The 26,858-nt window shown below is 51.6% G+C and overlaps 1 protein-coding gene across 1 annotated transcript in view; it reads left to right on the forward strand.

Moving 5' to 3' along the window:
* The window catches only part of CASZ1 (castor zinc finger 1), a 98,167-nt gene extending 89,927 nt beyond the window's left edge, over positions 1–8,240 (forward strand). Inside the window, 1 exon segment of the mRNA XM_078145681.1 lies at positions 4,977–8,240. Coding sequence (XP_078001807.1) covers positions 4,977–6,196 — 1,220 coding nt within the window. The 3' untranslated portion in view covers positions 6,197–8,240.
* Positions 8,241–26,858: the final 18,618 nt, after the last annotated feature.

Below are 26,858 nucleotides of genomic sequence, written 5' to 3' on the forward strand. Positions count from 1 at the left end.
GCTGCCGACGAGGCCGCCGCCCCCCATGCGGCCCCCCAGCCTCCACTGCCTCCATCCTTCTCACAGGGCCTGCTCAGGTCGCCCCTCCCCTCCCTCCCATACCTCCTCTCTCCGTCTTGTCTCTCATATTCTCTGCTCAGTGCCACCCTTGGAAGCAGCCGGGCCATTGTCCTGCCCGCCACCAGCACGCCCGGCTTTCCGTCTGTCCTTGCCACTCCACCTCCAGTCAAAAGTGACATCCCCATAGTGCAGGACGCTGCAGGTAACTCTCCCCAACTTCCTTGCCGAGTGCCATCCACCCTGCACCCCCATCCCCACCCCCAGCCGCTGTGGGGCTGCTCTGCCCTTCCCAGAGCTGTCACGGTCAGTCAGTTCACAAACATGTATTCATGCTGGGGATACAGAGAAAGGCAAAGATGACCCCTGCCCTCGAGGAGCTTACATTCCATTGGAGGAGACAGCTCATAAAGGAGGGCTAGAAAGGTGGGGTGTGAGTGGGAGCCTTCCCTTCATTAATACTCACTGAATGCCAAGTTCTATGCTAAGCACTGGGGTACAAGGAAGGGGAGAAACTGTCCCTGCCCTCAGGGATCTTCCATCTAAGAAAGGACCCAACATGGAGAGAACTAGAGTCATTTACAGTAAGAAGTAACCTTAGGAAAGGCCTCCTGCTCCAGGTGGGAATGAGCTGGCCATTTCCAGGACAATCATAGGCAAGAGCAAACCAGGGGCCCTTTAGGGATTTGTACTCTCCTTCATTGCCCCAGTCTGACTGCCTGAATTCATTCTGGGCACTGGGGAGACAGCCCTGCCACTCTCCCCCCACCTCAGTAGGGGCAAGAGATAAACTTGGTGAGCAAGGGGGACATTCAATGGAGAATGGGGTCTGCTCAGCCAGGTCCTGTAGTGCATCAGCCCTAACTCAGCCCAGCCCAAAGGCCCCTTGGAGGCAGTGTCCCTACAAGTCCCTAAAATCCTGATGACCAAGTCAACCCTTCTACAGCCCCTGGTCCAGCTCTCCTATGAGCGGTGCTGGTACCTCGTCTCCCTCTCAGCCCTGCCTGGCCCTCGCCAGCTCCTCAGGATGTCCCAGGTCCCTGGGAGAATGTGATCCTTGGAGAGGGAGAGAGGTGGCATGCTTGGGCCATTCCAAGCTAGGACCATCATCCCAGCTCAGCCTGCCCCCGCCCCGGTCCCCTGCCCTGTGTCTATAGCCAAGCCCAGCCTGAAACAAGACTCTTTATTCCTCACCGAGCACGTGTGCCTGGAAGTCATAAGAATGAATGAAGGGGATTTTCCCCTTGCAGATTAACCTCAGACTTGTGAAATGCCCTGAATTCCATTTTTTAAAAATTTAGTACAAATTCATGAAGCATCTACTATGTGCAAGGCATCGTTCTAGGAGCTAGGGACCGAAAGACAGCCCCTGCCTTCAGGACGCTGACATTCTGGGGAGAGAGAACATGTGCACAGATGAGGAAACACAAAGGGTAAATAGTTTCTGGAGAAGGCAAAGACAAACCTGGTCCCCTTCCTTTAAAAAGCACCTTCAAAGGGCTTTTGGCGGGGTTGTAGGAAGGTGCCCACGTTGCCCTTCCCTAAAGCCTAAGTCTGTGACTGGGATGACCAAAGCGGGTGCAACCTGGCCATTCGAGGGCAGCCAAACCCCTGAGGTAGGGAGAGAGAGCCTGCCTCAGAGTTAGGAAGACCTGGCTCCTGCTGACTCTTGTCACCCTGGGAAAGTCCCTTCACCTCAGCATCCTGGGCTGCCCTCCAAGCCTAGGCCTGAATTGGCAGAGGGAGGCGGCCAGTAAACATTAAGCGCCTCCTTTATGCCAGGCACTTCACTAAGCACTGGTCTAAACAGAAGAACCCATCTGGAGACTTATAAGGGGTGTCTTTCCCTCCACCACACTCCACAAACAATGCCAGCCAACAGACACTGAGTTGTGCTAGTGGTGAGGCTACAGTGACAAAATGAAAAGCAGGCCCTGCCCTCCTGGAGCTTACACTCTCCTGGAGGCAGAATACAACATGTAAACAGATCCTTTACGTGGTAAAGTGTACCAGCCACCAGCTAAAGGGATCAGAAACAGTCTTCCCATATGTATAAGTGAGGGTATGTGAGTGGAGCCTTGAAGGAAGTGGGGGATGCTGAGAGAGGGAGGGCATTTCAGGCCTGGGCCTGAAATTTCAGGGGGCCAAGGCAGAGATGGGAATGGGATGCCCCCCCCACACACACACACACATTCTCTCCACACACACACACAGAGACTCTCACACTCTCACACACACAAGATCCCAAGGCTTTGCAGACCCAGAGTCCCAAACCAGAACCAGACTAGATCTTCTCTGCCCCACCCCTCCTCTGACATCAGCATTTATCATCTCTGGCAGTCACCCCTTCCCCAAACTTCTGCCCTGCTGCCCTGGACCATCGCACTGACTTTAGATTCTCTCTCCTTCCTAATGCCCTTGACCTAAAAGGGCCCTATCCCTGATTCTCTGGCTGCTGGAGAGTTTCCTTTTCTGGGGGGTGGTATGCAGAGGTGGTGAGTGATTATTCTCATCTCCTTTGCTCTTTAGGGCCAATTTAGCCAGGGAAAGCCCTGAGCTCCTTCCGTCATGTTTCAGAGGAACAAAATCCTGCCTGTGTTTTGGGAGGGAGGGCTCTACTCAGCCAACCAGCCGTCAGGCAGCAGTGCCAGGCACTGGGGATGACGGTCCAGTCCACCCTGGAACTGGGCTTCTGCTCTGGCCTTGTGGGTGGGGGAAGAGAGCAGTAATGTGCTAGCTGGCGGGTGGAGTGTAGATACCCCCAGGAGTGACAGCCCCATCTATACCTGCTTGTCTGGTACCTTGCTTCCTACAAGTGTGGTACAGTGGAAAGAAAACAGAATGTGGAATCAGAGGACCTGAGTTCAAATCTTGACCTCCGTCAGCTCACCTCTTCCAATGATGTGGGGCAAGAAAGTTCCCCTCTCTGGGCCTCAGTCTCCTCATCTGTAAAATGAAGGTGTTAGATAAGGTCCCAGCTCTAGATCCAAATATGAGCCTTTGAGAGGAAGAGTGTTGGACAGGTCTTCAGATCTGGCGATCAGACAGCTATGATCGGCCTTGGGTTCCTGACACATGAGCACAGAACAGCTGAAGGTGCTGGGGACAAAGAGAGGCTGTGAGGGCAAGGTCCGGCCAGCCTCTATCTGGCACCCATTTCCACTTGAGATGACCAGGGACACCCCTTGGGGGCCTCGGGACCCTTTCAGGGTGTCTCCATCAGCTCCCAAGGCCTTGGTTTTCCAGAAGCTGGTTCTTCGATGGCAGCAGCTGTAGCTGTCTCTTAACAAGGCATAGGAACAGCCCCCAGCCCCTACCCCTCTCAGTCACCAGACCTCAAATCTTCTGCTTGTTGTTAGTTCTGAAGCTACCTCTGCTTACAAAGGTGCTTTCTTCATTTCGTGGTTAAGCGTTCTTGTGTCCATTTGTCACTGGAGGGATCTGGGAGTCAGTGCTGGGCACGGGGATCCATTCAATTCCACCACCACCCATTCCCGTGTTGCTGAAGATTGAGTAGGACAAAAAAGAACACAGCCTCTCCCCTCCAAGAACTTACTTTCTCCAGAAGGTTAAAGCCCCGGGGAAGGCAAACCCAGGTCTAAGAATACAAATATAAAACTAGCCCCTGCCTACAAGGCTCTTACATCCTCCCTCAAGGTTGAAGGCAGGAGGGGTTCAAACCCAAGCCTTTGGACCCAGTTACAAGCTTTCCCTTCCACAGAGATGGAGACTTCCATCCACAAGGACTTCCACTGATTGACCTTGGGGGGAAGAAAGATCACGCCAAACCTTTTAGAAGGAGGGGGGAAAAAAAGAGTTTGGGAATTAAGTAGGAAGTTGACCTCAGGGCAGTGTGGGTGATAGGTGGTTGTGTGTGTTTTTTTCTTCCAAAGCATAAATAGGAGAGCATTTCAGATTGCTGCCAAAAGTGGGTTGGCCCCCTTGGTGCAGACAGGCGTGCCTGACCTGGGGGAAGCCAGGGGTTAATCAGCAGGAGAGAGAGCTTGCTCGTCCCTCATTAGAGGGAGGTACATTATGGTGTCCTGGCCACAATCCAACTTGGGTAATTACATTCTGGTGACCTAGATTCCCCTTTCAGCTTCAATTAGACTCAGGAGGCTTCTTCCCTTCCCACCCCAAAATGAAGGGCAGCCCCGTTAGGAAACAAACAGTCTTCATTCTTCACACAGAGCAGGCTGCCAGTGCCTGTCAACCCCAGAAGGGAGTGGGGTAGGGGGACAGTCACCCACATTCGTGGAGTGCGTGCCAGCATGGCCAAGGGCCTTCTCCTGAATGTCCCCCAAGACAGGGAGTGCCTGTTTGACAGATGGGGAAACTGAGGCTCGGGATGTCCCAGAAGACAGGGCTGGCACCGAAAGTGGCCCAGGAGGGGATTTGAGGCCAGGCTTCCTGCCTCCCAAGTCTGTCATTATGCAGAATGCCCCACTCAGTTTGAAATGGGAACTCGGAGAGGAAACAACCATGATTATTCGGTTCTGCCTAGTGGACTAAAGGCCTTGGCTATGGGGGGGGGGGGGGGAGGACTAATTTTGTTGCTGGGATTCTCGCTCAGCCGCGGGTCAGACTAGATGACCTATGAAATGCCTTCGGCTCTTAGAGGCTGTGCCTTTTCTGGCCCTCTCAGCCCTTTGCACCCAGGACAGAGGGTCAGCGTTGTGGTGTAGGGGTGTGGACCATTGGTCAGGACCCCCGCGGCCTTCTCGGCCAGCCAGCCGTGGGCACAGGATTATGAGCTAGAAGGAGCCTTAGAAAGCCATCTTCGTGTGCTAGGTGAGGAAAGCGAGGTCTGGCAGGCAGGGCCTCTCCACCACGCCGTGGGGTTGCCCACCAAGAGCCCCCTCACACGGGGTGGGGGGCTCCCCTTCGCGGCCTCACCTCTCTGCCCTTGCCCCCCACAGGGAACACCATCACCATGCCAACCGCCTCCGGCGCCAAGAAGCGCTTCTGGATCATCGAGGACATGTCTCCCTTCGGCAAGCGCCGCAAGACGGCGTCATCGCGCAAGATGCTGGACGAGGGCATGATGCTGGAGGGCTTCCGGCGCTACGACCTCTACGAGGACTGCAAGGACGCGGGCTGCCAGTTCTCGCTCAAGGTCACGCACTACCACTGCACGCGGGAGAACTGCGGCTACAAGTTCTGCGGGCGCACGCACATGTACAAGCACGCGCAGCACCACGACCGCGTGGACAACCTGGTCCTGGACGACTTCAAACGCTTCAAAGCGTCTCTGAGCTGCGGCTTCGCTGACTGCCAGTGGTCCGGCAACAGCACCCACTTCCACTGCCTGCGCTGCGGCTTCCGCTGCACGGACAGCACCAAGGTGACGGCGCACCGCAAGCACCACGGCAAGCAGGACGTGATCAGCGCCGCGGGCTTCTGCCAGTTCAGCTCCAGCGCCGACTGCGAGGTGCCCGACTGCAAGTACAAGCTCAAGTGCTCGCACTTCCACTGCACGGCCCCCGGCTGCAAGCACACCGTGGTGGGCATGTCGCAGATGGACTCCCACAAGAGGAAGCACGAGAAGCAGGAGCGGGGCGAGCTCGTGCCCGCCGCCAGCCCGGGGCCCGAGGGGCTCCCGGCCGGCGCCCCGGACCTCGAGGCCCCGAGGGGCGGCGGCGGCGGAGGCGAAGGCGCGGGCCTCGACAGCTCGCTCAACCTGGGCGCGGACGCCGGCGGCCCCCTCTTCTTCCTGCAGAATGCCGCCGCGGGCCTGGGCCTCAACGACTCTCTGGACCTGAGCAAGAAGCCCCCTGAGGGCCAGGGCCCCTGCCCCGCCGACCCTCCGCTGGCGGTGCCCTGCGCTGCTGGGGGCCTGGACGACTCGTCCCAAGAGGAAGAGGAGGAAGAGCTGAATGAGGATGAGGAGGCGGAGGAGGAGGACGAGGAGGACGACGACGAGGAGGAGGACGAAGAGGACGAGGAAGAAGACGACGACGAGGACGACGACGACGAGGAGGATCTGAACACGGATTCCGAGGAGTCGCTCCCCGACGCCGCCCCAGGTGAAGCCCTTGGCGCCAAGGGCTCTGGAGCAGGAGAGGAGACGTGTCCCCTGAACCACAGCGATGCTTCCCGGCCTCCCGCAGGAGACTTGACGGCTTCTACCTCCCCGTAGCCTCCCGGACAAGGCGTATGTCTCCTTAGTTCGTTTGCTTGTTTTTGTTTGAAAGTAAGACACAGCAGAGACCCAGAACCCCCATAGACGAGAGCCCTCCAGCATTTCCCCCGTGGCCACACCAGAAACCCGACGGCTGGCCCCCCCGCGCCCAGCCCAGCCGGCCTGGCAGCCGAGGGAGGCTGCCGAGGAGGGGGCAGAGGCCCGAGGCAGGGAGGGTCTGCGGGGTGCCTGGCTTCCAGTTTAGCGTGCAGATAAAATGGAAACTGGGGAGAGTGGGGAAGGGGAGAGCCAGAGCGTCTCGTCTCCTTGGGGGCTCAGCGCAGCCCTCCGGGCCTGGGACTTTCCCCGTTTCCCACTTCCTTTGGCTGTTTGGCTAGGTGGTGTCTCCCCATGCCTTCTTAACCCCGGAGGGGGTTGAGGATCTGGGTCCCTTTAACCCCCCCCCGAGGTATTTCAACAAAAGGGCCTTGGCTACATGGGGTCTCTTTTTCCTCAAGCTCACTCTCCAGCATTAAACTGAAGGGAGAAGAGGCTTCATACGTGGAGGGTTGGGGGAGGGGGTATTTATTGTTAAACAGAAAAGCATTTAATGAAAGCGTGCGGGGAGGGGCTGAGGCGTCCAGTCGGTTCTTCCAGCCCCTCTCTCCCGGATCTTTCCTCATTATGTTTTTTTTTTAAGATATTTATATGTAAAGCTTCCCTCTGTACAGAGATGTCCGTTTGGATTCCTGGTGGTGGTCTGGCCACAAGAGCAGGGACAGGGACGCCAGGCCACCCAGGGGCAAGTGGGGAGATCCTGGGTGTCCCCTTGGGAGCCAGCCGAAGCCTGTCCCACCCTGGGTCTTCGGGTTTCCCCCTTCCCACCTACTGGCTCTTCCTTCTTCCACCCAGCTAGGCTCTTCTTTAGAATTCCCAGCACCTCCCCAGAACCGTCGGAAGGGGAAGGGGGGAGGCCCAGCCACCTCTGGAAAGGGGCCAGGAGCCTTGAGCAATACCTGCCTCGGGTGCTGGTGGCAGCCTCCCCGCCCCTCGGTCTTGGGTCTCGGCAGCCCCCGGGGCCTTGGGGGAGCACAGCTCAGGGAGGGAAGGCCATCACCAAAGCAGAGAGGAGGATCGCAGACATCCCCACCCGAACCCCGAACCCACTCAGACCCTGCGGGCCCCCTTCTGCCCGTCTCCGCTGCTGAGGACAAGAGCAGAGGGGCCTCGGTGAACGTTTGACTGGAGTTTGGGTGCTTGCTTCAGGGAAACTGCTTTTGTCTATGGGTGGGAAGCGGAGACACCCCTGTCTGGGGGGCAGAACCCCCTACGTGCCCCAGAGCAGCCGATCCACACCCAGCCTGGGGCTTGAGTAGGTCTCAGGGTCCCTCCTGCCAGTGTCTGGAGGCCCCTCTCACCCCCTTAAACGCTCCCCTCCCCCCACGGGACTATATTGCTCAGGACTGTGACATTTCTCACGAGGGCCACTGTGAACCCTCCGGCTCCAGGGACCTTCCCCCTCCTCAGGGCTATCTGGAGCCAGCCCTTATCAGCCCCCACCCCCAGGGGCCTTCACCCCCCCCCCACGTATCTCACTGGGCCCTCAGGAGTGGGGAGGGGAGGAGCAGGGTCATGGAGAGCCCCAGGTACTAAGCAGCAGTCAGGGCCTAACTTTGCAATTAGTGATGAGAAGCATGCCAAGCAGTGACTCCCAGCCCCTCCCCCTCCTCTCCCATCTCGCGCTTTGGCCCGGTTCCTAGGGGAAGAAGGGACTCGTCACTGCAGCAGACTGTCAAGGAAATCTCATGGAATCCACCGAACTGGGAAACCTTTGCTAGACTTTGCCCCACGTGGTGGCCCCAAAGATCCCCCGAACCTAGGGGGCATTTTTCTCCCTCTTTGTTCTGAAAGGTTGGGGTGAGGAGGGGGAAAGCGGTCTGCTTTTTCCTTTTAACTTCCCAATCCCACCCTGGGAATAAAACCCAGGGGAAACTTGCAGTTTACATCTATCCTAAAAGGGGAGGACTGAATGGTGCTGATGGAGAGAAGGAAAAAAATGGGGCTGGGGGAGATGAGGGGGGGAGGGGGGGCTCTTCACAGCCAGCGGCTCAGGTCGTGGCAAGCAGGGCGGATGTGACTGTTGGCTTTAATATTCAGAAATGAAAAAGAAAAATTTACAAAAAAAAGTTGTACAGTATTTTTCCTGTAAAGGTTATTATTCTATGTAGAACAAAAGAGAAAAGAAAAAAAAACACGAGAGCTGGGGTGCTGGAGGGGAGAAGTTGATTCTGGCTTCCAGCCACTCACCTGCCTTCTGGACTAGCCCCCTTAGGTTGGGTAACTTGTGTGCAATCTCTCTGGAGGGTTTTTGTTTAGCGTTTATGTTAGAGGCCTTAACAGTCTGAGGCTGCCTGTCTTCATACTCTAGCACTGATGGGAGCTGTGTGATTCCTACTCGACTTGAATTTTGTAGTGGGGGGAAAAATGCTGTTAATACAAGTTTGTAGTTAATTTAACATTTCCCTCTTATCAGTTATACGTGTGTAGCTTCTTAAGGCTTTTTTCCCCCTGTTTTATCTTGTTTTGACTGCTGCTTTACTGATGCACCCCTCAAATTGTCCCCATTCCACCTTCAAAGTAGTCTTGCCCCTCCCCTAGCAATGAGGGGGGAAAAAAGCCAGTCCCTGAGCTGGGGTGAACCAAGCTACAGGTACCTCCAACACCGGGCTCCCTTCCCTTCTTCAGCAAGGGGGGTAGTGAGGACTCCTGTGCCAGTTAGGAAACTCTCTAATCAAGAGAAAAGCAGGAGCTTGGGCCCAGCCCTGGCTCTCCTCAGCCTCTCCATCCCCTTAGGCCTCGGCCCGTCTTGTCCGTGGTTCTGACACTGAGTTGAGTGGGAGCTAGTTAGATCACCCTTCTCAAGGCTGGTCACCCTCCCAGGACGGTGTCACTGGACAGCCTCTCCCCCAACTCCTTCATTTCACACACTCCCCAACCCCTCCCACAGACCTCCTCATTTGCCCCTTACAATAGTTTGGTTGTTGGGGTTTTTTGGTTTTTTTTTTTTTTGAAGTGAAAATGGAAAAAAAACAAAACCAAGCCAGGTATAACCCATCCAACCAGCTGGTTCTATGTTTTATTTTTTGTTCCTTTGGCTGCCCACACCTAGAGAGACACACCCACCCGAGTGAGCTTGGAAGGGAAAAGAGTCAGGAGGAGAGGTCAGATGGAGTATTACTGATTAAACACAAAAATAACAGAAATCAATTTAAAACAACACCTCCCCCACCCCCACCCGATCTGCCCCACCCAAAGGCTCCTCCTGAGCTCTGTGACCACCTCCAGCTACTGAAGACAAGCAATCAGCATCGCCCTGTCATCGTCACCGCTTTAAGCCACAAAAACTGGATTCAGTCTGTGGAAGGAATTTTGTAAAGAAAAAAAATTATAAAACATTTTTCAATGTAGCAACAAAAAAAAAAAGGAAAAAAAGAAGATGAGGACAGAGTGCGAAGTCTAGCCTTTTGTAATATATTGCACATTAGGACTACAAGCCATTGCTAGCTCATTTTGAATTTTAATGTGTAATTTTTGTTTTATTTTCTTTCTGTGGGGAAAAATGCTTGATCCACCAATGCTCTTTTTAATGTTTTATAACTATGTATGTGTATATATATAAATATAAAATAATATGTATGCACATATATATGTGTGTGTATATATCTATATGTATATACATATATATAGATATATAGATATATATAGAGGTTTTGAGACAAAAAAAATGCAGAAAGTGAAAACTGAACAGAACAGTGTGTGCTCCGATTACTTGAATCTGGTCTCCACGGCACCTGCGTTATTAAGAACTGAATATTTTTCCACTTGAATTTAGTGCTATTAGAAATTTAATATATGTGTTTTATTTATTTGATTTTTTTTTGCATGACTGATGCAAGGTTTGACATTTTCACTCAATAAAAACTGGAAAAAAAAGTTATCAGGTTGTCCCTTATTTTTAAAAATCCCTCCCTTTCTTCACCCCCCCCATCCAAAAGAGAGTGAGTGGTGACTTTGTTGTTGGGGTTATACTTGGTGTCTAGTCAGGGGTCCCCTATCACTGTAGGGTGGAAGGGAGACAGACAGAGAAGGAAAGATTCCATCTAGGAGGGTCTGCTTAGGAAAGCCAGCTTTTGTTAGGAGGAAAAAGATCAGTTTTAGCCAGGAAGGGATCATGACTCTAGACCCATAAGGGATCTCAAGAGGTCATCTGGTCCAATCCCCTGTGAGGCCTAGAAAAGCTAAGTCACATAGGCAGAAAGTATCAGAGGCAGAATTTAAACCCAGTGCCTTTTCCACTGTACCACACAAGGGAAACAAAGTTAAACCAAGCAAGGGGAGAACTGGACATCGAACCTTAAGAGTAGGAGAGCTTCACCTAGAGTCTGCGGATAGATTTTGTTGTCGGAGGGAAGGAAGGGAGGGATTCAATTTTCAATTCAGTAACATTTACTAAGTGCCTACTGTGCACCAGGTGCCACGCTAAATAAACGCTAGGGGTATAAAAAGAGGCAAAAGACAGTCCCTGCCCTCAAGGAGCTTACAGTCTAATAGGGGAGAACATGCAAACAAATATATACAAAGCAAGTTATATGCAGGATAAGTGGGAGATAATTAAAAGCCCTGGGATTAAGAGGGGTTGGGGGGGGAGGCTTTCTGTAGAAGGTGGGATTTAAGGAAGCCAAGGAGGTCAGGCATGGGGGAGAGCCAGAAAAAATGCCCAACGCTGAGCGATAGCCGGACTTGCTCATGGCACAGTTAGGAGGCCTTCCACTGGATGGAAGAGTATGGGTGGGGAGCAAGAGTGCTTGGATGGGGGAAGTTACATCTCTATTTCAATATTATTGGTTTCTTTTGTAATGCTACAAATTTCATTTTTCATATTTAAAACTATTACTCTGAGAAAGGGTCCACAGACTTCACTGTGGTGCTCTGGGGGTCTGCAGCCCACACCAAGGGAAAGGATCCCTGCCATAGGAGGCCTTTTCCCTGGGGGAGGGGGGGGGCAGAGGAAGGCCAGCACCCGAGGGCCTTGACACTGGGCAGCCTTTTCCTGCTCCTCTCCCACCGTCAGCTAGGGCTCCTGCTTGGTTCCCCAGCTCCCTTCCTGCAGAGACCTGCCCATGGGCGGGAACAGCATGTACCCGGATCCGGATGTTGGCTGAACTCCTGTCTGGAACACAGGCTTGTAGAACCGGGAGCTGAGCGGGCTCATCAAGTCTGCCCCCTGGACCCAGCCCAGGGCTGCTTGCTTCCCGGACCTTCTGGAGGCCACTGCTGTCAGGCACCTGGCCCTGGCGGTGGCTGTGATCAAGACTGCTTGCCACGAGGGTGGACAGAGACAGAGCCCCTTCCGCTTTGCCCAGAGCCCCAGCAGGCTTCCAGACCCCAGGAAGGACCCTGGGGGCCGTTGGAGGCTAACCAGCCTCCTCTTTTTACAGAGAAAGAAACTGAGGCCTGGAGGACTTGGGGGATTTTCCCAAACACACAAAGTGTAGAGATTTGAACTCCAGACCTCTGACTCATCTTGCTTCAGTCATCTTTCCCTGGTGGTGGGGTTACCTACCCTTCCTTGATGTGTGTCCCCTGTTTAAATTCAGCTGTGAGTCTGGGAATGAAGTGCTGACTTCTGATCTGGGTGGCTTTCAAAAAGATAGAGCAAATCCAGCCTCAGACACTTGACACATCACTTGTGTGACCTTGGGCAAGTCACTTAACCTCAATTGCCTCACCAAAAAGCAAAAAACAAAAAACAGAAATTAACCAAGCTAGACAGGACCTCAGAAGCCATCTAATACACCCCTCTCTTCCCTTAACAGATGAGGAAATGGATGCCCAAGTGACTTACCCAAGGACACACAGATAGTTAAAATGTCCTAGGTCCCAGGTGCTGTAACTCCAGGACTAACATTACTATAATGCTTACTATGTGCCAGGCACTGTCCTAAGCACTTTCCAACTATTACCTCCCTGCATGCCCTTCAAGGTGCCCGTGACCTTGGCAGCCCTCATCAAATGAGATTCACATTTAGAAAGCGATTAGCACACTCCCCAGCGCGTGGCAGGCGCTTAATAAATGCTTGTTCCTTACTGCTGCCATGGGCCTCTGTGGAGCTAATCCAATGCAGGGGTCACGGCTGCCTGGCCTTTCGGGGTGTCGGACACGGGCAGCTTCCCCCTCGCCCAGTGACGTCTTTCATCCTCTGCTCCTGGAGTGCCCGGGCAGGCAAATTCTGAGCGCTAGGATTCTCAGACCAGCTCAGGATGCCCAAGGCTGTACACATCCTGCCCCTTAGCACTGGGGATTATGTTCCTCCCCTCTTCAAAGCCCTGATGCTTTGCAATGGCTCCCAGCCATCCTGCTTTCACACACAAAAAGCAAAAGGGAGCTCCTAATCCCCCCTTAGCACAGAGGGTTCCCTTCTTTCTTCTTTGGGCCTGGAATGAAGCCCACAGACTATTTACATAAATATGTTTGTAACAGACACACTCACCCAAATATAAACACACGCATATATATATATATGTGGATAACACACACATACTTTTTTCTGTCCCATTAAAATGGTCAAGTTGAAACTTGCCTGTTGTTTGTGGATATCTTGATTCAGTTAAATAAAACGGTGACTAATTTATGAGATAAAACACAAGTTCAACAGATTAAAACCATTACGGCAGCTTTTCAGGCTCTCCGGTGAGTGCTGGGGGTGGGGGAGGGGGCAGAGACAGAGAGCTGGCTGCTCAGCTGCCCCAGGGGTAGGGTGGGGGGGCAGAGTTGATGGGAAAATCGTTGCTCTGGGAATTCTCCAGGCTGTTTGGCCACTGAACTCAGGACCCCAGCCCAAGGTGCCAAGGAGTATGCCCCAGGCACTATTTAACCAAGACAAAGTCTCCATCTAGGGTAAGGGAGCTCCCATGGTACCCAAGTCAGCTCTCACTCACATCTTTCTAGGGGATGTGGGACATGAGACGGAGGTGGGGAACCAGGATGGAGCCTTAAAGCCCATAGAGTTGGTGCTGGGCACGCCAGGGGGTTCCAAGGCCTTCCAAGGCTGTTTCCTCTGCCCTCCTCATGGCAGGACCTGGGTGAGGGCCTTCAGTTCCAGGACAAGATTGAGGGGAAACTTAGTCTGATTCTGCCCCCCTCTCGATGAGGCCTTCAGGCAGACCAAGCTAGGGGTTCACCACGTTTCCCTAGCCCCGGGAGCCCCAGGGAGGCAAGGGAATGAAGGCAAAGACCCTCAGTTTGGAAACAAGACCTAAGTTCAGATGCTGGTTCTAATGCTTATTTCTGTAACCCAGGGCAAACCATGTCACCTCTCTGAAACTCAGCTCCTTCATCTATAAAACAGGACTAATAACACGGCCAGTCCGTGGCTCATAAAGTCATTGTTAGGCTCAGATGAGATCCAATGTATAGAAAGTGCTTTGCAAACTTTAAAGACCTGTAGGCCAGTTATATTGTGGAACGCTAGGGGGTGCAGTAGAGTCAGGAAGACCTGAGTTCAAGTCCATCCTCAGCTGTGTGACTTTGGGCAAGTCCCCTTAACTTGTTTGCCTCAGTTTCCTCATCTTTAAAATGAGGACAATAATAGAACCCACCTTCCAGGGTTATTGTAAGGAGCAAATAAGATAATAATTGGAAAGTGCATGGCACATAGTAAGCGGTATATAACTATTATTATTATTATTGTTACTATTATTTCCTGTCCAGACCTTACTCTTCATCATGTGTTCTTCAGTCCAGTGACGCTGGCCTCCTGGCTGTTCCATGAACAAGACCCTCCATCTCTCTCCCCCAGGCCTGGAAGGCTCTCCCTCCTCCTCATCTCTACCCCACTGACTTTGTGGCTTCCTTTAAGTCCCAATTAAAATCCCACCTTCTACCAGAAGCCTTCCCCAGCAGCTCTGAATGCTAACATCGTCCTTCTTTATTATTTCCTATTCATTCTGTGTATCATCCATTTGCATAGATTTGTTAGCATGCTGTCTTCCCCATTAGACTGTGAGCTCCTTGAGGGCAAGGACTGTCGTTTGTCTTTTTGTATTCCTGGCTCTTAGCACAGCGCCAGGCACAGAGCAGGTGCCTCATCAATGTTTATGGATGGATTCATTTTATCAGTGGAGGGAAGTCCCTGTGAGGTGCTGAGGGCACCTGCCCTCCACCCATTCTCCCTTTCTCTGCTTGCCCCCCGTCCCTCAGGTTCCATCCTGGGTGCCGGGGAGGTGCCGAGAGGAGCAGGGCACTCCGCCCCAAAGGGTGTGGAGCTGGCCAGAGGGCACTGGTCTAGTTTGGTAGGAGAAACACTGTAAAACATGTTTTCATTCTGGGCTTAATGAAATGTGGAGGTGAAGGGCCTGCTTCACCCACAGTGGGGCTAATTCCAGAGTTTTGTAACTTCTCAGAAAGAGCTAAAACCAGCTCCACAGGCTCACGGTAGAGCCCAGCAGCCTGCCCAGATCCCACGCAGCAGGTATGCTGGGGCCTAGGCCCAGCCAGCAGAACCATGAGACTCACCGCATGGGGGTGCCCAGAAGTCATCTGCTCCCCACTCTCCCATCCCCAAAGAAGGAAGGTGCCAGGGCACCCTGCCTAGGGTCTAGAAATCCCCTAGCATGCCCAATTCAACCATGAGATCACAGGATCCTGGATGGAGACTTGGAAGGCACCTTAGAGGCCATCTCATCCAGCCCCCTCATTTACAGGTAAGGAAACTGAGGCCAAAAGAAGGGAAGTAATTTAACTTCTGCCTGCCTCAGTTTCCCCAAATGTAAAATGGGAATAATGATAGCGCTTACCTCCCAGAGATGTTGTGAGGATCAAATAAGATAATACTTCCAAAGGGTAAGTCAACTTAAACTTTGCTGCCTCAGTTTCCCCAGATGTAAAATGGGATAATAATAGCACCCACCTCCCATAGTTGTTGTGAGGATCAAATAAGACAAAGCACTGAGCACAATGCTGGGCACATAGTAGGTGCTACGTAAATGCCTGTTCCTGTTTCTTCCCTTCCTTCTCCTAATGTCTGTCATTGTCTTTTACGGCTAAAAGGACCTCTATGGATCATCTCCAGGGGTTCTTAACCTGGGTAGCCATGGGTAGATTTCATTGGGTCTGTGAACAAAAGTATATACTCATTTTAATAGAATCGGTTTCCTTTGTAATCCTACATAATTTATTTTATACATTTTACAATATTCTTCCTCACAGGTTTCACCAGACTGCTGAAGGGGTTCATGAAATATACAAACAGAAAGGTTCAGAACCTCTTATCAAGTCCAGTGCTCTTATTTGACAGATAAAGAAACTGAGGCCCGGAGAAGCATCCAAAGACTAGCACAGCTGGGGTTCAAACTCAGGACTTCCAAAAGCCCACTGGTGTTCTGTCCCTTACACTACTCTCTCTGCCTTCCCAGGGAACCGAGGTTCCCTAGGGTGGAGGGTGGAGGGAAATGTTCCGAGGCAGGGGCAGCTCCAGAGAAGGCAAAGGAAGTGAATGCTGCCCTGCCTTGGGCCTTCTATGCATGACTGACCATGACGGCTAAAAGTACTGAAAAGATACGGAACAAGATCTCTCCCAGGATACAGGGCGGGAGAGTGTGGCTGGCCCCCAAAGCTCATTCCTCTCCCAGGATGGCGGACACCTCTAGCCGCCAAAAATCAGTGCCCTGCCTCCACCCCCACCCCCACCATGCCATGGAGAAACCCCAGGCTCCCATCAAAGAGCCACGGAGGGCCCTACCCTGAAACTTCCCACCCCCCCGAGGCCCGACACACCCTGATCCCGGAGACTTGCCGGGGAGCCGGGAACAGCGTGGAAACACTTCTTCCAGAGCTTCCTGTTTGGGTGTAGAGTGGAAGAACAGGGTTCTCCAAGCCGGTGGGGGTGGGGGGAGCCCCAGGGTCTTGCCCAGGTGCTTCAAAGGTAAATTTTTAAATATGATCCTGTCCCTTTAAACAAGGTTCTTCCAGGGCTCCTCTGTGGAGCAAAGAAAGGCCTCTGGCCTTAAGAAATTACAATAAAATCTCATCTATTCTTTCTAAAAGAACACAAACTTTCAAGTGCTCTATGAAAGTCGACTTGTAGGGTTTGTGCCTGATCCAAGCGAAAGTCACCTAATGCTGGGGGTGGTTTTTAAATGAGTTTCATATAAATTAAAAAAAATGTGAGCAAACAAGTACCTTTTTTTTTTTTTGGCTTGGGATCTGGGTGGAGCGGGCACATGCCCTCCCCCAGCCCTGGTGGGTCCAGCTGGGGCAGGAGGGTGACCACTGTAGTGTGTGGGTATGAGTGTGTGTGTGCGTGTGTGTGTGTGTGTGTGTGTGTGCGTGTCTGGCTGGGTCTGTGTCTGGGGTGTGTGTGTGTGTGTGTGTGTGTGTCTGGGTGTCTGTGTGTGTGTGTGTGTGTCTGGCTGGGTCTGTGTCTGGGTGTCTATGTCTGGGTGTCTGGTGTGTGTGTGTGTGTGTGTGTGTGTGTGCGCGTGTGTGTGTGTGTGTGCGTGTCTGGGTGTGTGTGTGTGTGTGTGTGTGTGTGTGTGGGTGTGTGTGTGTGTGTGCGTGTCTGGCTGGGTCTGTGTCTGGGTGTGGTGTGTGTGTGTGTGTGTGTGTGTGTGTGTGTGTGTGTGTGTCTCAGGGTGTCTAGGTGCAGGAGGGAGAGGACCTGCCTGTTAGTGGGGTGGGGTGGGCAGGACAAACTAGATGCTGTCTAGGACACACACACACACACACGTGTGCAGACGCATGTGCACTTGAGGCTCTAGCATCTGTAATCGTGTCCTGCCAGTTGCCTATGTGCAAGTGTGAGAAAAGTATATGTATGCGTGTGTAAGCATGTACTAGCATGTGAACACGGAGGGGCAGTGATTACATGTAAACAACGCCCTGGAAAGCAGCCACACATTGGGCTCTTCTGGGCCTACATTGGGCCTTGGTGGGGAAACTTTTGGGGGGACAGGGAGGGAGAAGGGCCAAAACCAGGGCCCAGAAAAGGAAAGGCCTGGGGCCACAGTGGGGCTCCCCGAGGCCTGGACAGGCATCCAGCCTGGGGTGAGGGCCCTTTCAGAGGAGAAGGGGGAGAGCACAGCTTTCACATCTGCTGGAGGGTCCCCCTTTCTTTCCTGCTCTGCCCCTGCTATGTCCCAGAGACTGCTTTCTTCTCCTCTGGTTCTCTTGGCAGAGATCATTTTAAACAAACAGCTGAAGAAACACTAAGGATTAAGTAAACTCCCGAAGATGAGGCTGACAGGCCAGTCGGAGAGCATCTCCCCCTAGCCTCTCCCACCTCTCTCTCTCCGTCCCCTTTGCCCCAAGCTAGGCCCTGGAGAGCTCCTCTCTGCACACTGGCAGGGGGTGGGGGCTCAAAGTTAAGGGCTTCTCAGCAAGGAGCCACCTCTCAGGGATCAGGCCCCTGGGACACTGCTTCTTCCTCTATTCAGCAGGCAATCCCTTTAGTCCCAACTTGGAGCACAAAGACCGCCAGACCATTTATTTAAGTCATTTTCTCTATGTACAAGGCTCAGAGGGTTTCAGTGACTTACCCAAGGAGCCTCTGACCTATACCAGATTCAGAGAGCCATAGATTTAGAGCTGGAAGAGGCCTTTGGGGTCACCTGGGCCAACTCCTTGAATTTACAGAGGAGAAAACTGAGGCCGGGGAGAAGTGATTTGCTCAAGGTGGAATTTGAACCCAGGATCTACCACTGAATCACCACTTCAGAGGACAGAAGAGTAGAACTGGAAAGATCATCTTGAGAAAACTCAGACCCAGAGAAGCAAATGAGTTACCCAGATCATACAGCTGTTAAGCAGCAGAGCTGAGATTTGAACCTCGGACCTCTGAATCCAAATCCTCTTTCACTGTACCCACAAAGGGACCTGACCTCAAAGGGGCATCGAAAACAGTCAGAATGGGGAGAACAACAAATATTTGGTCAGAGCCCACAGGATACAGATTGGTTTGGTACATAATGGGGCAGGAAAGAAGCTATTTAAAGCATTTCCATTTAAAAAACCCAGCAACACACACATATGCTGATGCCTCCCCCACCATATGACCCCCTCCCCCCAGCTCCTCAGGAGAGCATCTTCCAGCCAAATGGATGTTGCAGAGCTAGCAGCTCAGCATCCTTGCTGGTTAAAAGGAGTAAGGTACGGGGCTGATTCCAGCTTCCAGCAAACCAAAATAATTCAACCAGCATTTATTCTCTTCACCATCTGGTGCATGGTCCTACCATTCCAGTCTCTGGATGCATGCTGGGATCCAGCAACACGGGCCTCTTTGCCTTCCTCAAACAGACACTCCATCCCACCTCCATGCCTTCCCCAGACTGGCTGGATCTCACCCCCAGATTTTTTTCCCCTTCTCACCTCTACTTCCTTACAATCCCCAGCTCCCAGGCTCACCTCATATATCACCTTGTACAGGAGGCCTTGCCTGCTCCTGGTAGAGCCTTCCGCTAAAAAGCAGCCTTCCATCTACTCTCTATGTATCTCGTGTGTACCTGATTATTTACAGGTCGTCTCCCCCCACTAGAGTGCAAGCCCCTGGAGGGCAAGGGCTGTCTTTACCTTGCTTTGTATCCCAGCACTTAGCAGTGCCTGGTGCTTAATAAATGCTTTTTCATTCATTCGTTATGTGTCAGAGCCTGTCCTAGGTACCGGACATACAAAGACAAAAACAAAACAGTCCTTGTCCTCAAGGAGCTTAGCTAAGCTACTGGGAGGGGGATGTTGGTGGAATACATTGTAACAGAATGTAATACAAAGTAATGGAGGAGGGAAAGAAAGCAAATAGTAACAATTATAATTAGACCTTGGGGGAGTTACTTAAGTTCTGTTAGCCTAGGAGGCAGCTAGATGGGTCAGTGGATAGAGTGCTGGGCCTTCAGCCAGGAAGACCTGAGTTCAAATCCAGCCTCAGTTACTCACCAGCTGTGTGGACTTGGGTAAGTCACTTAATCTCTGTTTGCCTTAATCCACTGGAGAAGGAAATGGCAAACCCCTCCAGTATCTTTGCCAAGAAAATCCCATGGACAGTGTGGTCCATAGGGTCATGAAGAGTTGGACACAATTGAACAATAACAATACTATAATTGGAAAAGAAACTTTGGGTTCAATGACCATATTTCTGAGTGTCTTGGGAGAACTGTGAATTCAGCGGATAGAGCAAGATGGAATCTGGCAGTCAGATTTCTCCCCGGGACAGTAAGGCACCTGTCCCACAGCCCACCAGACCTACTGTCCCCCCATAGAAGGCTTTCTTTCCTTCTCTGAGACCCAAGTCATCTCAGGCGTGAGACTGATTTTCTCCATTCCTCCTCATCCAAACCAGCTTGCCAATGGAAGAGGTGAATCCAAAATCAGCCAGAAGAGCGAGAAGAGAGAAGGCACAGGGAGCTGGGGGAGACCCTGTTATCTCTAAGATGTGAACCACCACCCCTGTACCCTGCAAAGGCACTTGGGTCCGTTTCTTCCCTGAAAGACACTCTACAAAAATAAATTGTAATTGAGTTTAATAATCTTCCCCCCCCCTTCCAGAAAGAGCCTGACAGATGCTTCCTGCTGCTTACTTCTGCCCCATTCCAAATATTTTTACCTTATTTGGATGAAATGTATTATTTTTCTAATGAAAGGCCCTTTTTTTTTTCCAAAGGGCGGTTTTCCCCCCTCTGTCCAGCTGCTGCCTTTATTAGGTAGTGTTCATGCCTTTTTGGGGATGGGTTTTCTTTCCTGAATTCATCTCTCTCTCTCTCTCTCTCTCTCTCTCTCTCTCTCTCTCTCTCTCTCTCTCTCTCTCTCTCTCTCTCTCTTTCTCTCTCTCCCTCTCTCTCCATTCTCTTTCCCCTCTCTCTCTGTCTCTGTCTCTCCTGTCCTGTCCTCCTCCCTCTCTCATTCTCTTTCCCCTTTTTCTGTCTCCCTCACTCTCTCTCTCTCTCTCTCTCTGAATTCAACACTTGTAACCCACAAGTTACCCCCTGCAGCAACTTGGTTTCTGCCCCTCATCTCCTGTCCTCTTCACTTCTTTCTTGGCTTTCCTGTGCAATGTCAATAAAGGTTGGAGGACTCCAGGAGCATGGGTGGTTGGGGGGGGGAGTCTGGATGGAGAGGGTTTTGTAAGTCATTCTCCTGGAGATGTCTGTGAGAGGAAGCAGAGAGGACAACTGAGCCTCCTACAGAGGCTACCCAAGGACACCTTCCAAGCATTTGGTATCTGACTCCCCTTTAAAGGTGAGCCCGGGAGTTTGTAACCTTTGCTTCTGCCATACCAAGTAATAGGGACAAAGTCAGCCGGGGAAAGCACAGATTGACTAGACCCAAGAAATACAGAAGCAGTAAAAGGGAGAGTTGGAGGTGAAGAGGCACATAGGATGCTCTCCTCCTTGGATTCCATCTCCAAGAATCCCTGGCTGCCTCAGCTCCAACACTTCCTCCTGCCTTTCCTAGCCTGCCCAGAGGCTAGTGCCTTCCCCTCTGAGATTGCCTTCCCTATTTTAGTTCTCGTATATACTATTTTATGTACATGCTGTCTCCCCCGTTAAATCTATGCTTCCTGTGTGCAGGGACTGTTTTTGCTTTTTTCTTTCCATCTTCAGCACCTAGCACAGTGCCCGGCACATAGTAGCTGCCTAAAAAGGTTTGTAGATTGATCAGCCCAAGGTATCTCTCTCCACAATCTTTCTCCCAGAAGCCCCCTTCTCTCCAATCACACAGCTACCACCCCCGAGTTCAGACCCTCTTGACTTCTCCCTCACATTGGCACAATCGTGGCCTCCTATTTCCAGTTTCTCCCCTTTTTAATCCAGCTTTCAAAATAAATCCAAATTGTCTGTACAACCCTGATCATGGCATTCAACTATTCAATAAAGTCTAGGGGTTTTTGATTCCTTCTAGGATACAACTCTTCAGTCTAGCTGTGCAAAGCCCTCCATAACCTAGCTCCAACCTACCTTTTCAACTTGTCAGCCAATTGGCAGTTAATAAACATTTACTAAGTGCCTGCTGTGTGCCAGTCACTATACTAAATGCTGGGGATACAAAAAGAGGCAAAAAGACAGTCCCTGTCCTCAAGAAGCTTACAGTCTAATGAAGGAAAACAAGTATGTACACACAAGCTAAACAGGATAAATAGGAAATACTCCGGATAAATAGGAAATGCTCAACTGGGGAAAGGCACCAGAATTAAGAGGGGTTGAGAAAAGGTGGTATTTTAGTTGGGAATTAAAGGAAGCCAGAAGGCAGAGATGAGTGAGATGGGACAGCCAGAGAAAATGCTCAGAGCTGAGAGATGAAGAGTCTTGTCATGGAGGCCTGTGTCATGGGGTCAAAGAATATAGGTGGGGAGCAAGGTGTAAGAAGACTGGAAAGGTAGGAGGGAGCCGACTCCTGCTCCCCCACTCCAAATTTGTGCATTTACTCAAGGCTGCCCCACGCCTGGCAGGCGCACCCCCCCATTGTACTTTCCTTCAAATTTCAGTTCCATACCCCTCCAAGAAAACTCCTCACACCCTACCCAGTCGCTACTGCTTTCTCCCTCCTTAATGACTGTATCTTTATTTGACATGCTGGATCCTTCAGTAAAATGTAAGCTCTCTGTAGATTAGGAGCTCTGTAGAAACCTTTGTTATGTATCCCCAGTAAAGAGCCCAGCTCATCACAATATTCCTTAATAATAATAATAGCTTCTAATTTTAAATTTTACAGAGCATTTCCCTCACAACCGCACTGGGAAGTAACGATGACACGTATTGTTATTTGAATTTTACCCATGAGGGCTCCGAGAAGTGACTTTCCCCCAGTTATAACACTAGTAAGTGTCCGCCGCTGGAGCTGAACCCAGGCCTCCCGACTTCCAAGTCCACTGCTCTCAGCACTAGGATGCTTCTCACATACTAAGTACTTAGTCAGTGTTTCCTGAATTGAATTGCGGATTTCCGACCTTCCTCGGGGCCCACAAATGCCTCCTCCTGGTTATGCAAGGCAGAGGAGGTGGGATGGGTGGGAGAAACAGTAAGAAACCGAATTGTAGGACAGAGGGCCAAGAAGCAGGGAGTGCTTGAGCCAAACCCCCCAGGGCTGGGTCAGGTGCTGCTCTGAGGCAGATCCTTGCGTCTCTAGGAGAAGAAGTCAATTGGAAGTTGGCCTGCGGTCCTCTGGCAGCTACGTGCCCAACACCCGAAAGGGAGGATCTTCCTGAGTTTCTCCCTTCCTGGCCCCAGCTGAAGCGGCTCCTCTAAAGGTGATCGGAGATTACCACAGATGAAATGACCCTCCCACCCAGCAAAGACTCCGAGTCTCTGCCCAATTTGGCTGTGACCATTGGCAGACCAGGCTGGACAGTAGAGAGAAGGTAGCAGGTGGGACTAATGACCATAGTCAATAGCATTCCGGAGAGCTCTCTTGTACTGCCTACCACACATCCTCATCCTACTGCAGGATCCTAGGCCCGGATCTCTCCTTCCATTCCTTCTGGTATCATTACAGCTGCCACCTATGCAGCTTCGGCTTGACAGGGATCTGTCTCTGCCTCTTTCTGCCAGAAACTCTGAAGGAAGCCCAGAAATCAGACCCAGCCACTAGCTCCAGACTTCTGACTTCTCAAGGGCAGGGCTCCAAGAAGAAGGAGGCAAGATAGAGCTGTCTGTACAACGTATGGAAGAGGAAGCTGTCCTGCTTGATCTGGCTCTGGCCGCCTCGCACCCGGAGAAACACCTTCAGTTCTGGTGCCTCGGCTGGGGAAGGACATTAAGTGGAGAGAGTTCAGAGAAGGTCAACCAGGATGGTGAAAGGCCTGCGGGCATGCTGGAGGAGGGCTGACCGAAGGAACTGGGGATGTTTAGGCCGAAGAAGGCTTGAGGGTGCAGGTGGGGACGTGACCACCATCTTTGAATGGCTGTCCAGCAAATGAGGGGTTGGACTAGTTCTCCCTATTTGGTTCCCAAAGGCAGGGCCAGGAGCAGTGAGTGAAAGTAGCAGAGGCAAAAGTCGGCTAGACGCTAAGAAAAACTTCCTCGTTTGAGTTGTCCAAAAGCAGAATCAGTCAATCAATCAACAAAGCATTTATTAAGGCCTACATGCCAGGCGCTGTGCTAGGCACAAAAACACAACTTCTTCTTGAAAGAAGCATACACATTAGTGGAGAGGCCAGTAAGTTGGCATGTACATATGTACAGAATAAATGGAAAGAGAATACACACAAGGTGAACCCGAGGCAGGTTTTTTTTTGGGGGGGTGGCACTAACAGTTGGTCTGAGAACTTTAATCAAGGGGGAAATGATTATTTCTCGGGTGTATATGTAAGAGGGGCGTCTACTGGAGGGTGGGTTGTTCTAGATGGCATTGATGTCTCTCCCAACTCTGGCATGCTGAGAGTTACTTTATTTACTATTACTTCCCCCCCCCCAACCAAGGTATGCATTGCCAATTCCAGAATTCTCTGGTCCTGATACTGATCATTACTCTGACCTAAGCCCCATGTAGCAGAGTGACGGTTCCCAAGTTTCTGCTGGGTACTCGGGGATGTCATTTTCCACCTTTTCCCATTTCATCAGGCCTTTTTCTCCTGTTACCCATTCCACAGTGCCCCGAGGATGAGGAGGCGTGCCAGAGGCTGAGTTCAGTTGGGTGTGGGCATCAAAGCAAAGCTTGATAACATTGGGTGAGACTGAATTAGGAGCTAAAGAGAGATCTCAACAGACTGGCCCTGGGGTGGGAGGGGGGGAGATGTAGTGTGGCCATAATAGGGATCCATGAGAAGTCACACTTGGATTCAAGAATTCCACTTTCCAACGAGAGAGCGAGCACGGGGGAGACCAGACTGTTGTCTGTGAAAAAGATCTGGAGGTCTTGCTGAACTGCAAGCCCAGGGTGAGTCAACAGCATGCTCATGACACTAAGAAAAGGCTAATGTCATCTCTTCCTTTTTGCCTGGACCCATGATTTCATCAATGTAGGGAACTCTTCAGTCGATGGGGGTACATGGAGGTCGAGAGTCCCAGGGTCATGTAGCCGGTCGGTGTTAAAATTAGGACTTGAACTTGGGCCTTCCTGATTCTGAGGCTGACTCTCTATCCACCACACTTCCTCTCCATACAATCTTAGGCTGTAATCACATAGGATGCAGAATGAAGGAACTGTGCCTACATCAGCCTAGCCTGACCACATTCAGAAGTGGCGTGCGTACAGTTGAGGGCGCCATAATTTAGGAAGGAAATGGACATCCTGGAGCACGGCCTGAAGACAGTGACCAGGATGCTGAAGACGGCTGCAGATGGTGCCATACGGGCTGAACCAACCAGTGGCTTCACGTTCTGGAGGTGTTTGGTCTGGGGGAGAACTAGAGAGAGGGGGCACATTCTAGCTATGTTTAATTATTTGAAGGTTGGCCATGTGGTCCTGCCCCCAGAGCCCAGAGGGGAGACTCAAGAGTCCAGTGGGTGGAATGGCCTGTCCCACTGTTGATAGCTAGAGTAACTTCCATTTCAATGACATGAAGCAGCAGCTGGTTGGGGCAGCGAGGTGGTGCCATAGTGCATAGAGTACTGGCCCAGGAGGATCTGAGTTCAAATCCGGCCACAGCTTGCTTACTTACTAGCTGTGTAACCTTGCAAGTCACTTAACTCCAGTTGACTAGAAGACGACGATGATGATGATGGTGGTGGTGGAAGCAGTATTAGCTCCATTTTACAGAAGACTCAGAATCAGAAAAGGCGTGACTGCTTATGGTCCCGCTGCTCTCGAGTGGCAGACAGAGGCTTTAAGCCCAGGTCTTTCCACTCCAGAACCTGCCAGGCTTGACGACTGACCATTGGGGTTGTTGTAGGAAGCTTCAGGGACGGGTTGGGTTAGGTGGTGATCCCCAAAGCACGCCCTCTCCCAGCTCCAGCTGGGTGATTCTGAACTTCGTAACTACTGTTTCTCCAACTCCTCATCCTCATCCTCTTGTCTTGCCAAATTCCTCAGTCTGGGGGGATTCCCATTTCTGATATTTATAAAGCACTTGAAAGTTCACAAAGTACTTTACAAACATCTCATCTGATGCCCACAATATCCCTGGGAAGCAGGTGCTAGGATTGTCCCCATTTTACAGATGAGGAAGCTGAGGCAAACAGGTTAAGTGACTTGCCCAGGGTCACACAGCTAGTAAGGGTCTAAGCCTGGATTTGAACCTGGTTCTTCCTGACTCTGGGGCTAGGGGGTGCAGTGGACAGAATGGTAGGCCTGAAGTCAGGAAGACTCATCTTCCTGAGTTCAAATTCAGCTTCAGATACAATCTGTGACCCTCGGCAAGTCACTTCATCCTGTTTACCTCAGTTTCCTCATCTGTAAAATGAACTGGAGAAGAAAATGGCAAACCACTCCAGTATCTCTACCAAGAAAACCCCAAACAGGCATAACTGAAACAAGCGAACAATAAAACTTCCTGACTCCAGGCCCCCCCCACCCCGATGTCACCTTCTCCTGAAAGTGAGGGAGAAGTGAGCCTTTCTACCCTCAGGTAAGAAGATGATGGCTCACCCTCTTCTCCCTCTGTGAGGTATAAACCTTCCACCTGCCTCTCTCATTCATCCCACCCCATCCTGCCATGCATAACCAGAATGAGAAAGAGGCCTGATGAAACTGGAGTGCTGAGATCTAAAATGACAAGGCAGACAGGGGGCTGAGGAAACTCCAAGCAATGGGACCCGCTTCATGGTCCCAAGGATAAGAGCGCTGCTGCCCCAGACCTCTTCTAAGGGTAGGGGGCTGAAACCGAAGCCCAGAGGCAGCAGCAGCACCAAGGACCCCATCCTTGCCTCCCCCGCGTCGATTCTCTGGCCTTTTCCACCCAGGAAACGGGAGGCGGGTTCGGGGAGGGGGAGAATAACAGAAGCCTAAGTCCCTTCAAATAATGTCGACCGGAGAACTGCCAAGAAAAGGTGGTTCTTCAAAACAGATGGGAATATCTGTCAGAGAAAAGGGCCAGTGCCTGGCACCTGAGAACCGGGCAAGGAAGGAAGCATGCGGGAGCTGGGAGCCTCCTCAGTCATGCCAGGAGGGGTACATACCTCAGGAACATATTTTCCACATTTCACTGACTGCTGCTGTCCAAGCACTTTCTATTTCCAAAACCTTCTATGTATATAAAATGTACAACAGGCACTGGGGTCTCTGGGTGCACTCCCCGGCTCTCAACACTTGAGGGCTGGGGCGGAGGGGAGAGGGGGCGCTGATGACAAGGCTGCCCTTCTTTCTAACACCCTTTGGGGTTTTTCTCGTCTTAGCTCAATGCTCTGTGAACATTAAAGGGAGGAGGAGGACAAAGGGCAGGGGGAAGGGAGAGGGAAGGAGAGACACACACTCCTGAAGAAAATCTTCATCCATTTAAGGAATGAGAAACCATCCATCCCCTGGCAGGTCTATATACAGTCATACGAGGTCCCCTTCTTCTCTGATCAGAAGAATGTCCCCACTCACCAGGCCCTCCGATTCGCAGAGATCAGGCAAATCTCTCCGCTTTCAGTAAGAAGCCTAACAGGCAGACTCAGGATGGCACGAGGGGACGAGCAACGGGGCTGGGGCCCAAAGACCTGGGTTCGAATTCTGCTACATACCGGGTTGGCTTGAGGAGATCGTACTAGACCTCGG

Source organism: Phascolarctos cinereus, unplaced genomic scaffold, assembly GCF_003287225.1.
Source record: "Phascolarctos cinereus isolate Bilbo 61053 unplaced genomic scaffold, phaCin_HiC Scaffold_726;HRSCAF=1367, whole genome shotgun sequence".
Taxonomy (NCBI): Eukaryota; Metazoa; Chordata; class Mammalia; order Diprotodontia; family Phascolarctidae; genus Phascolarctos; species Phascolarctos cinereus.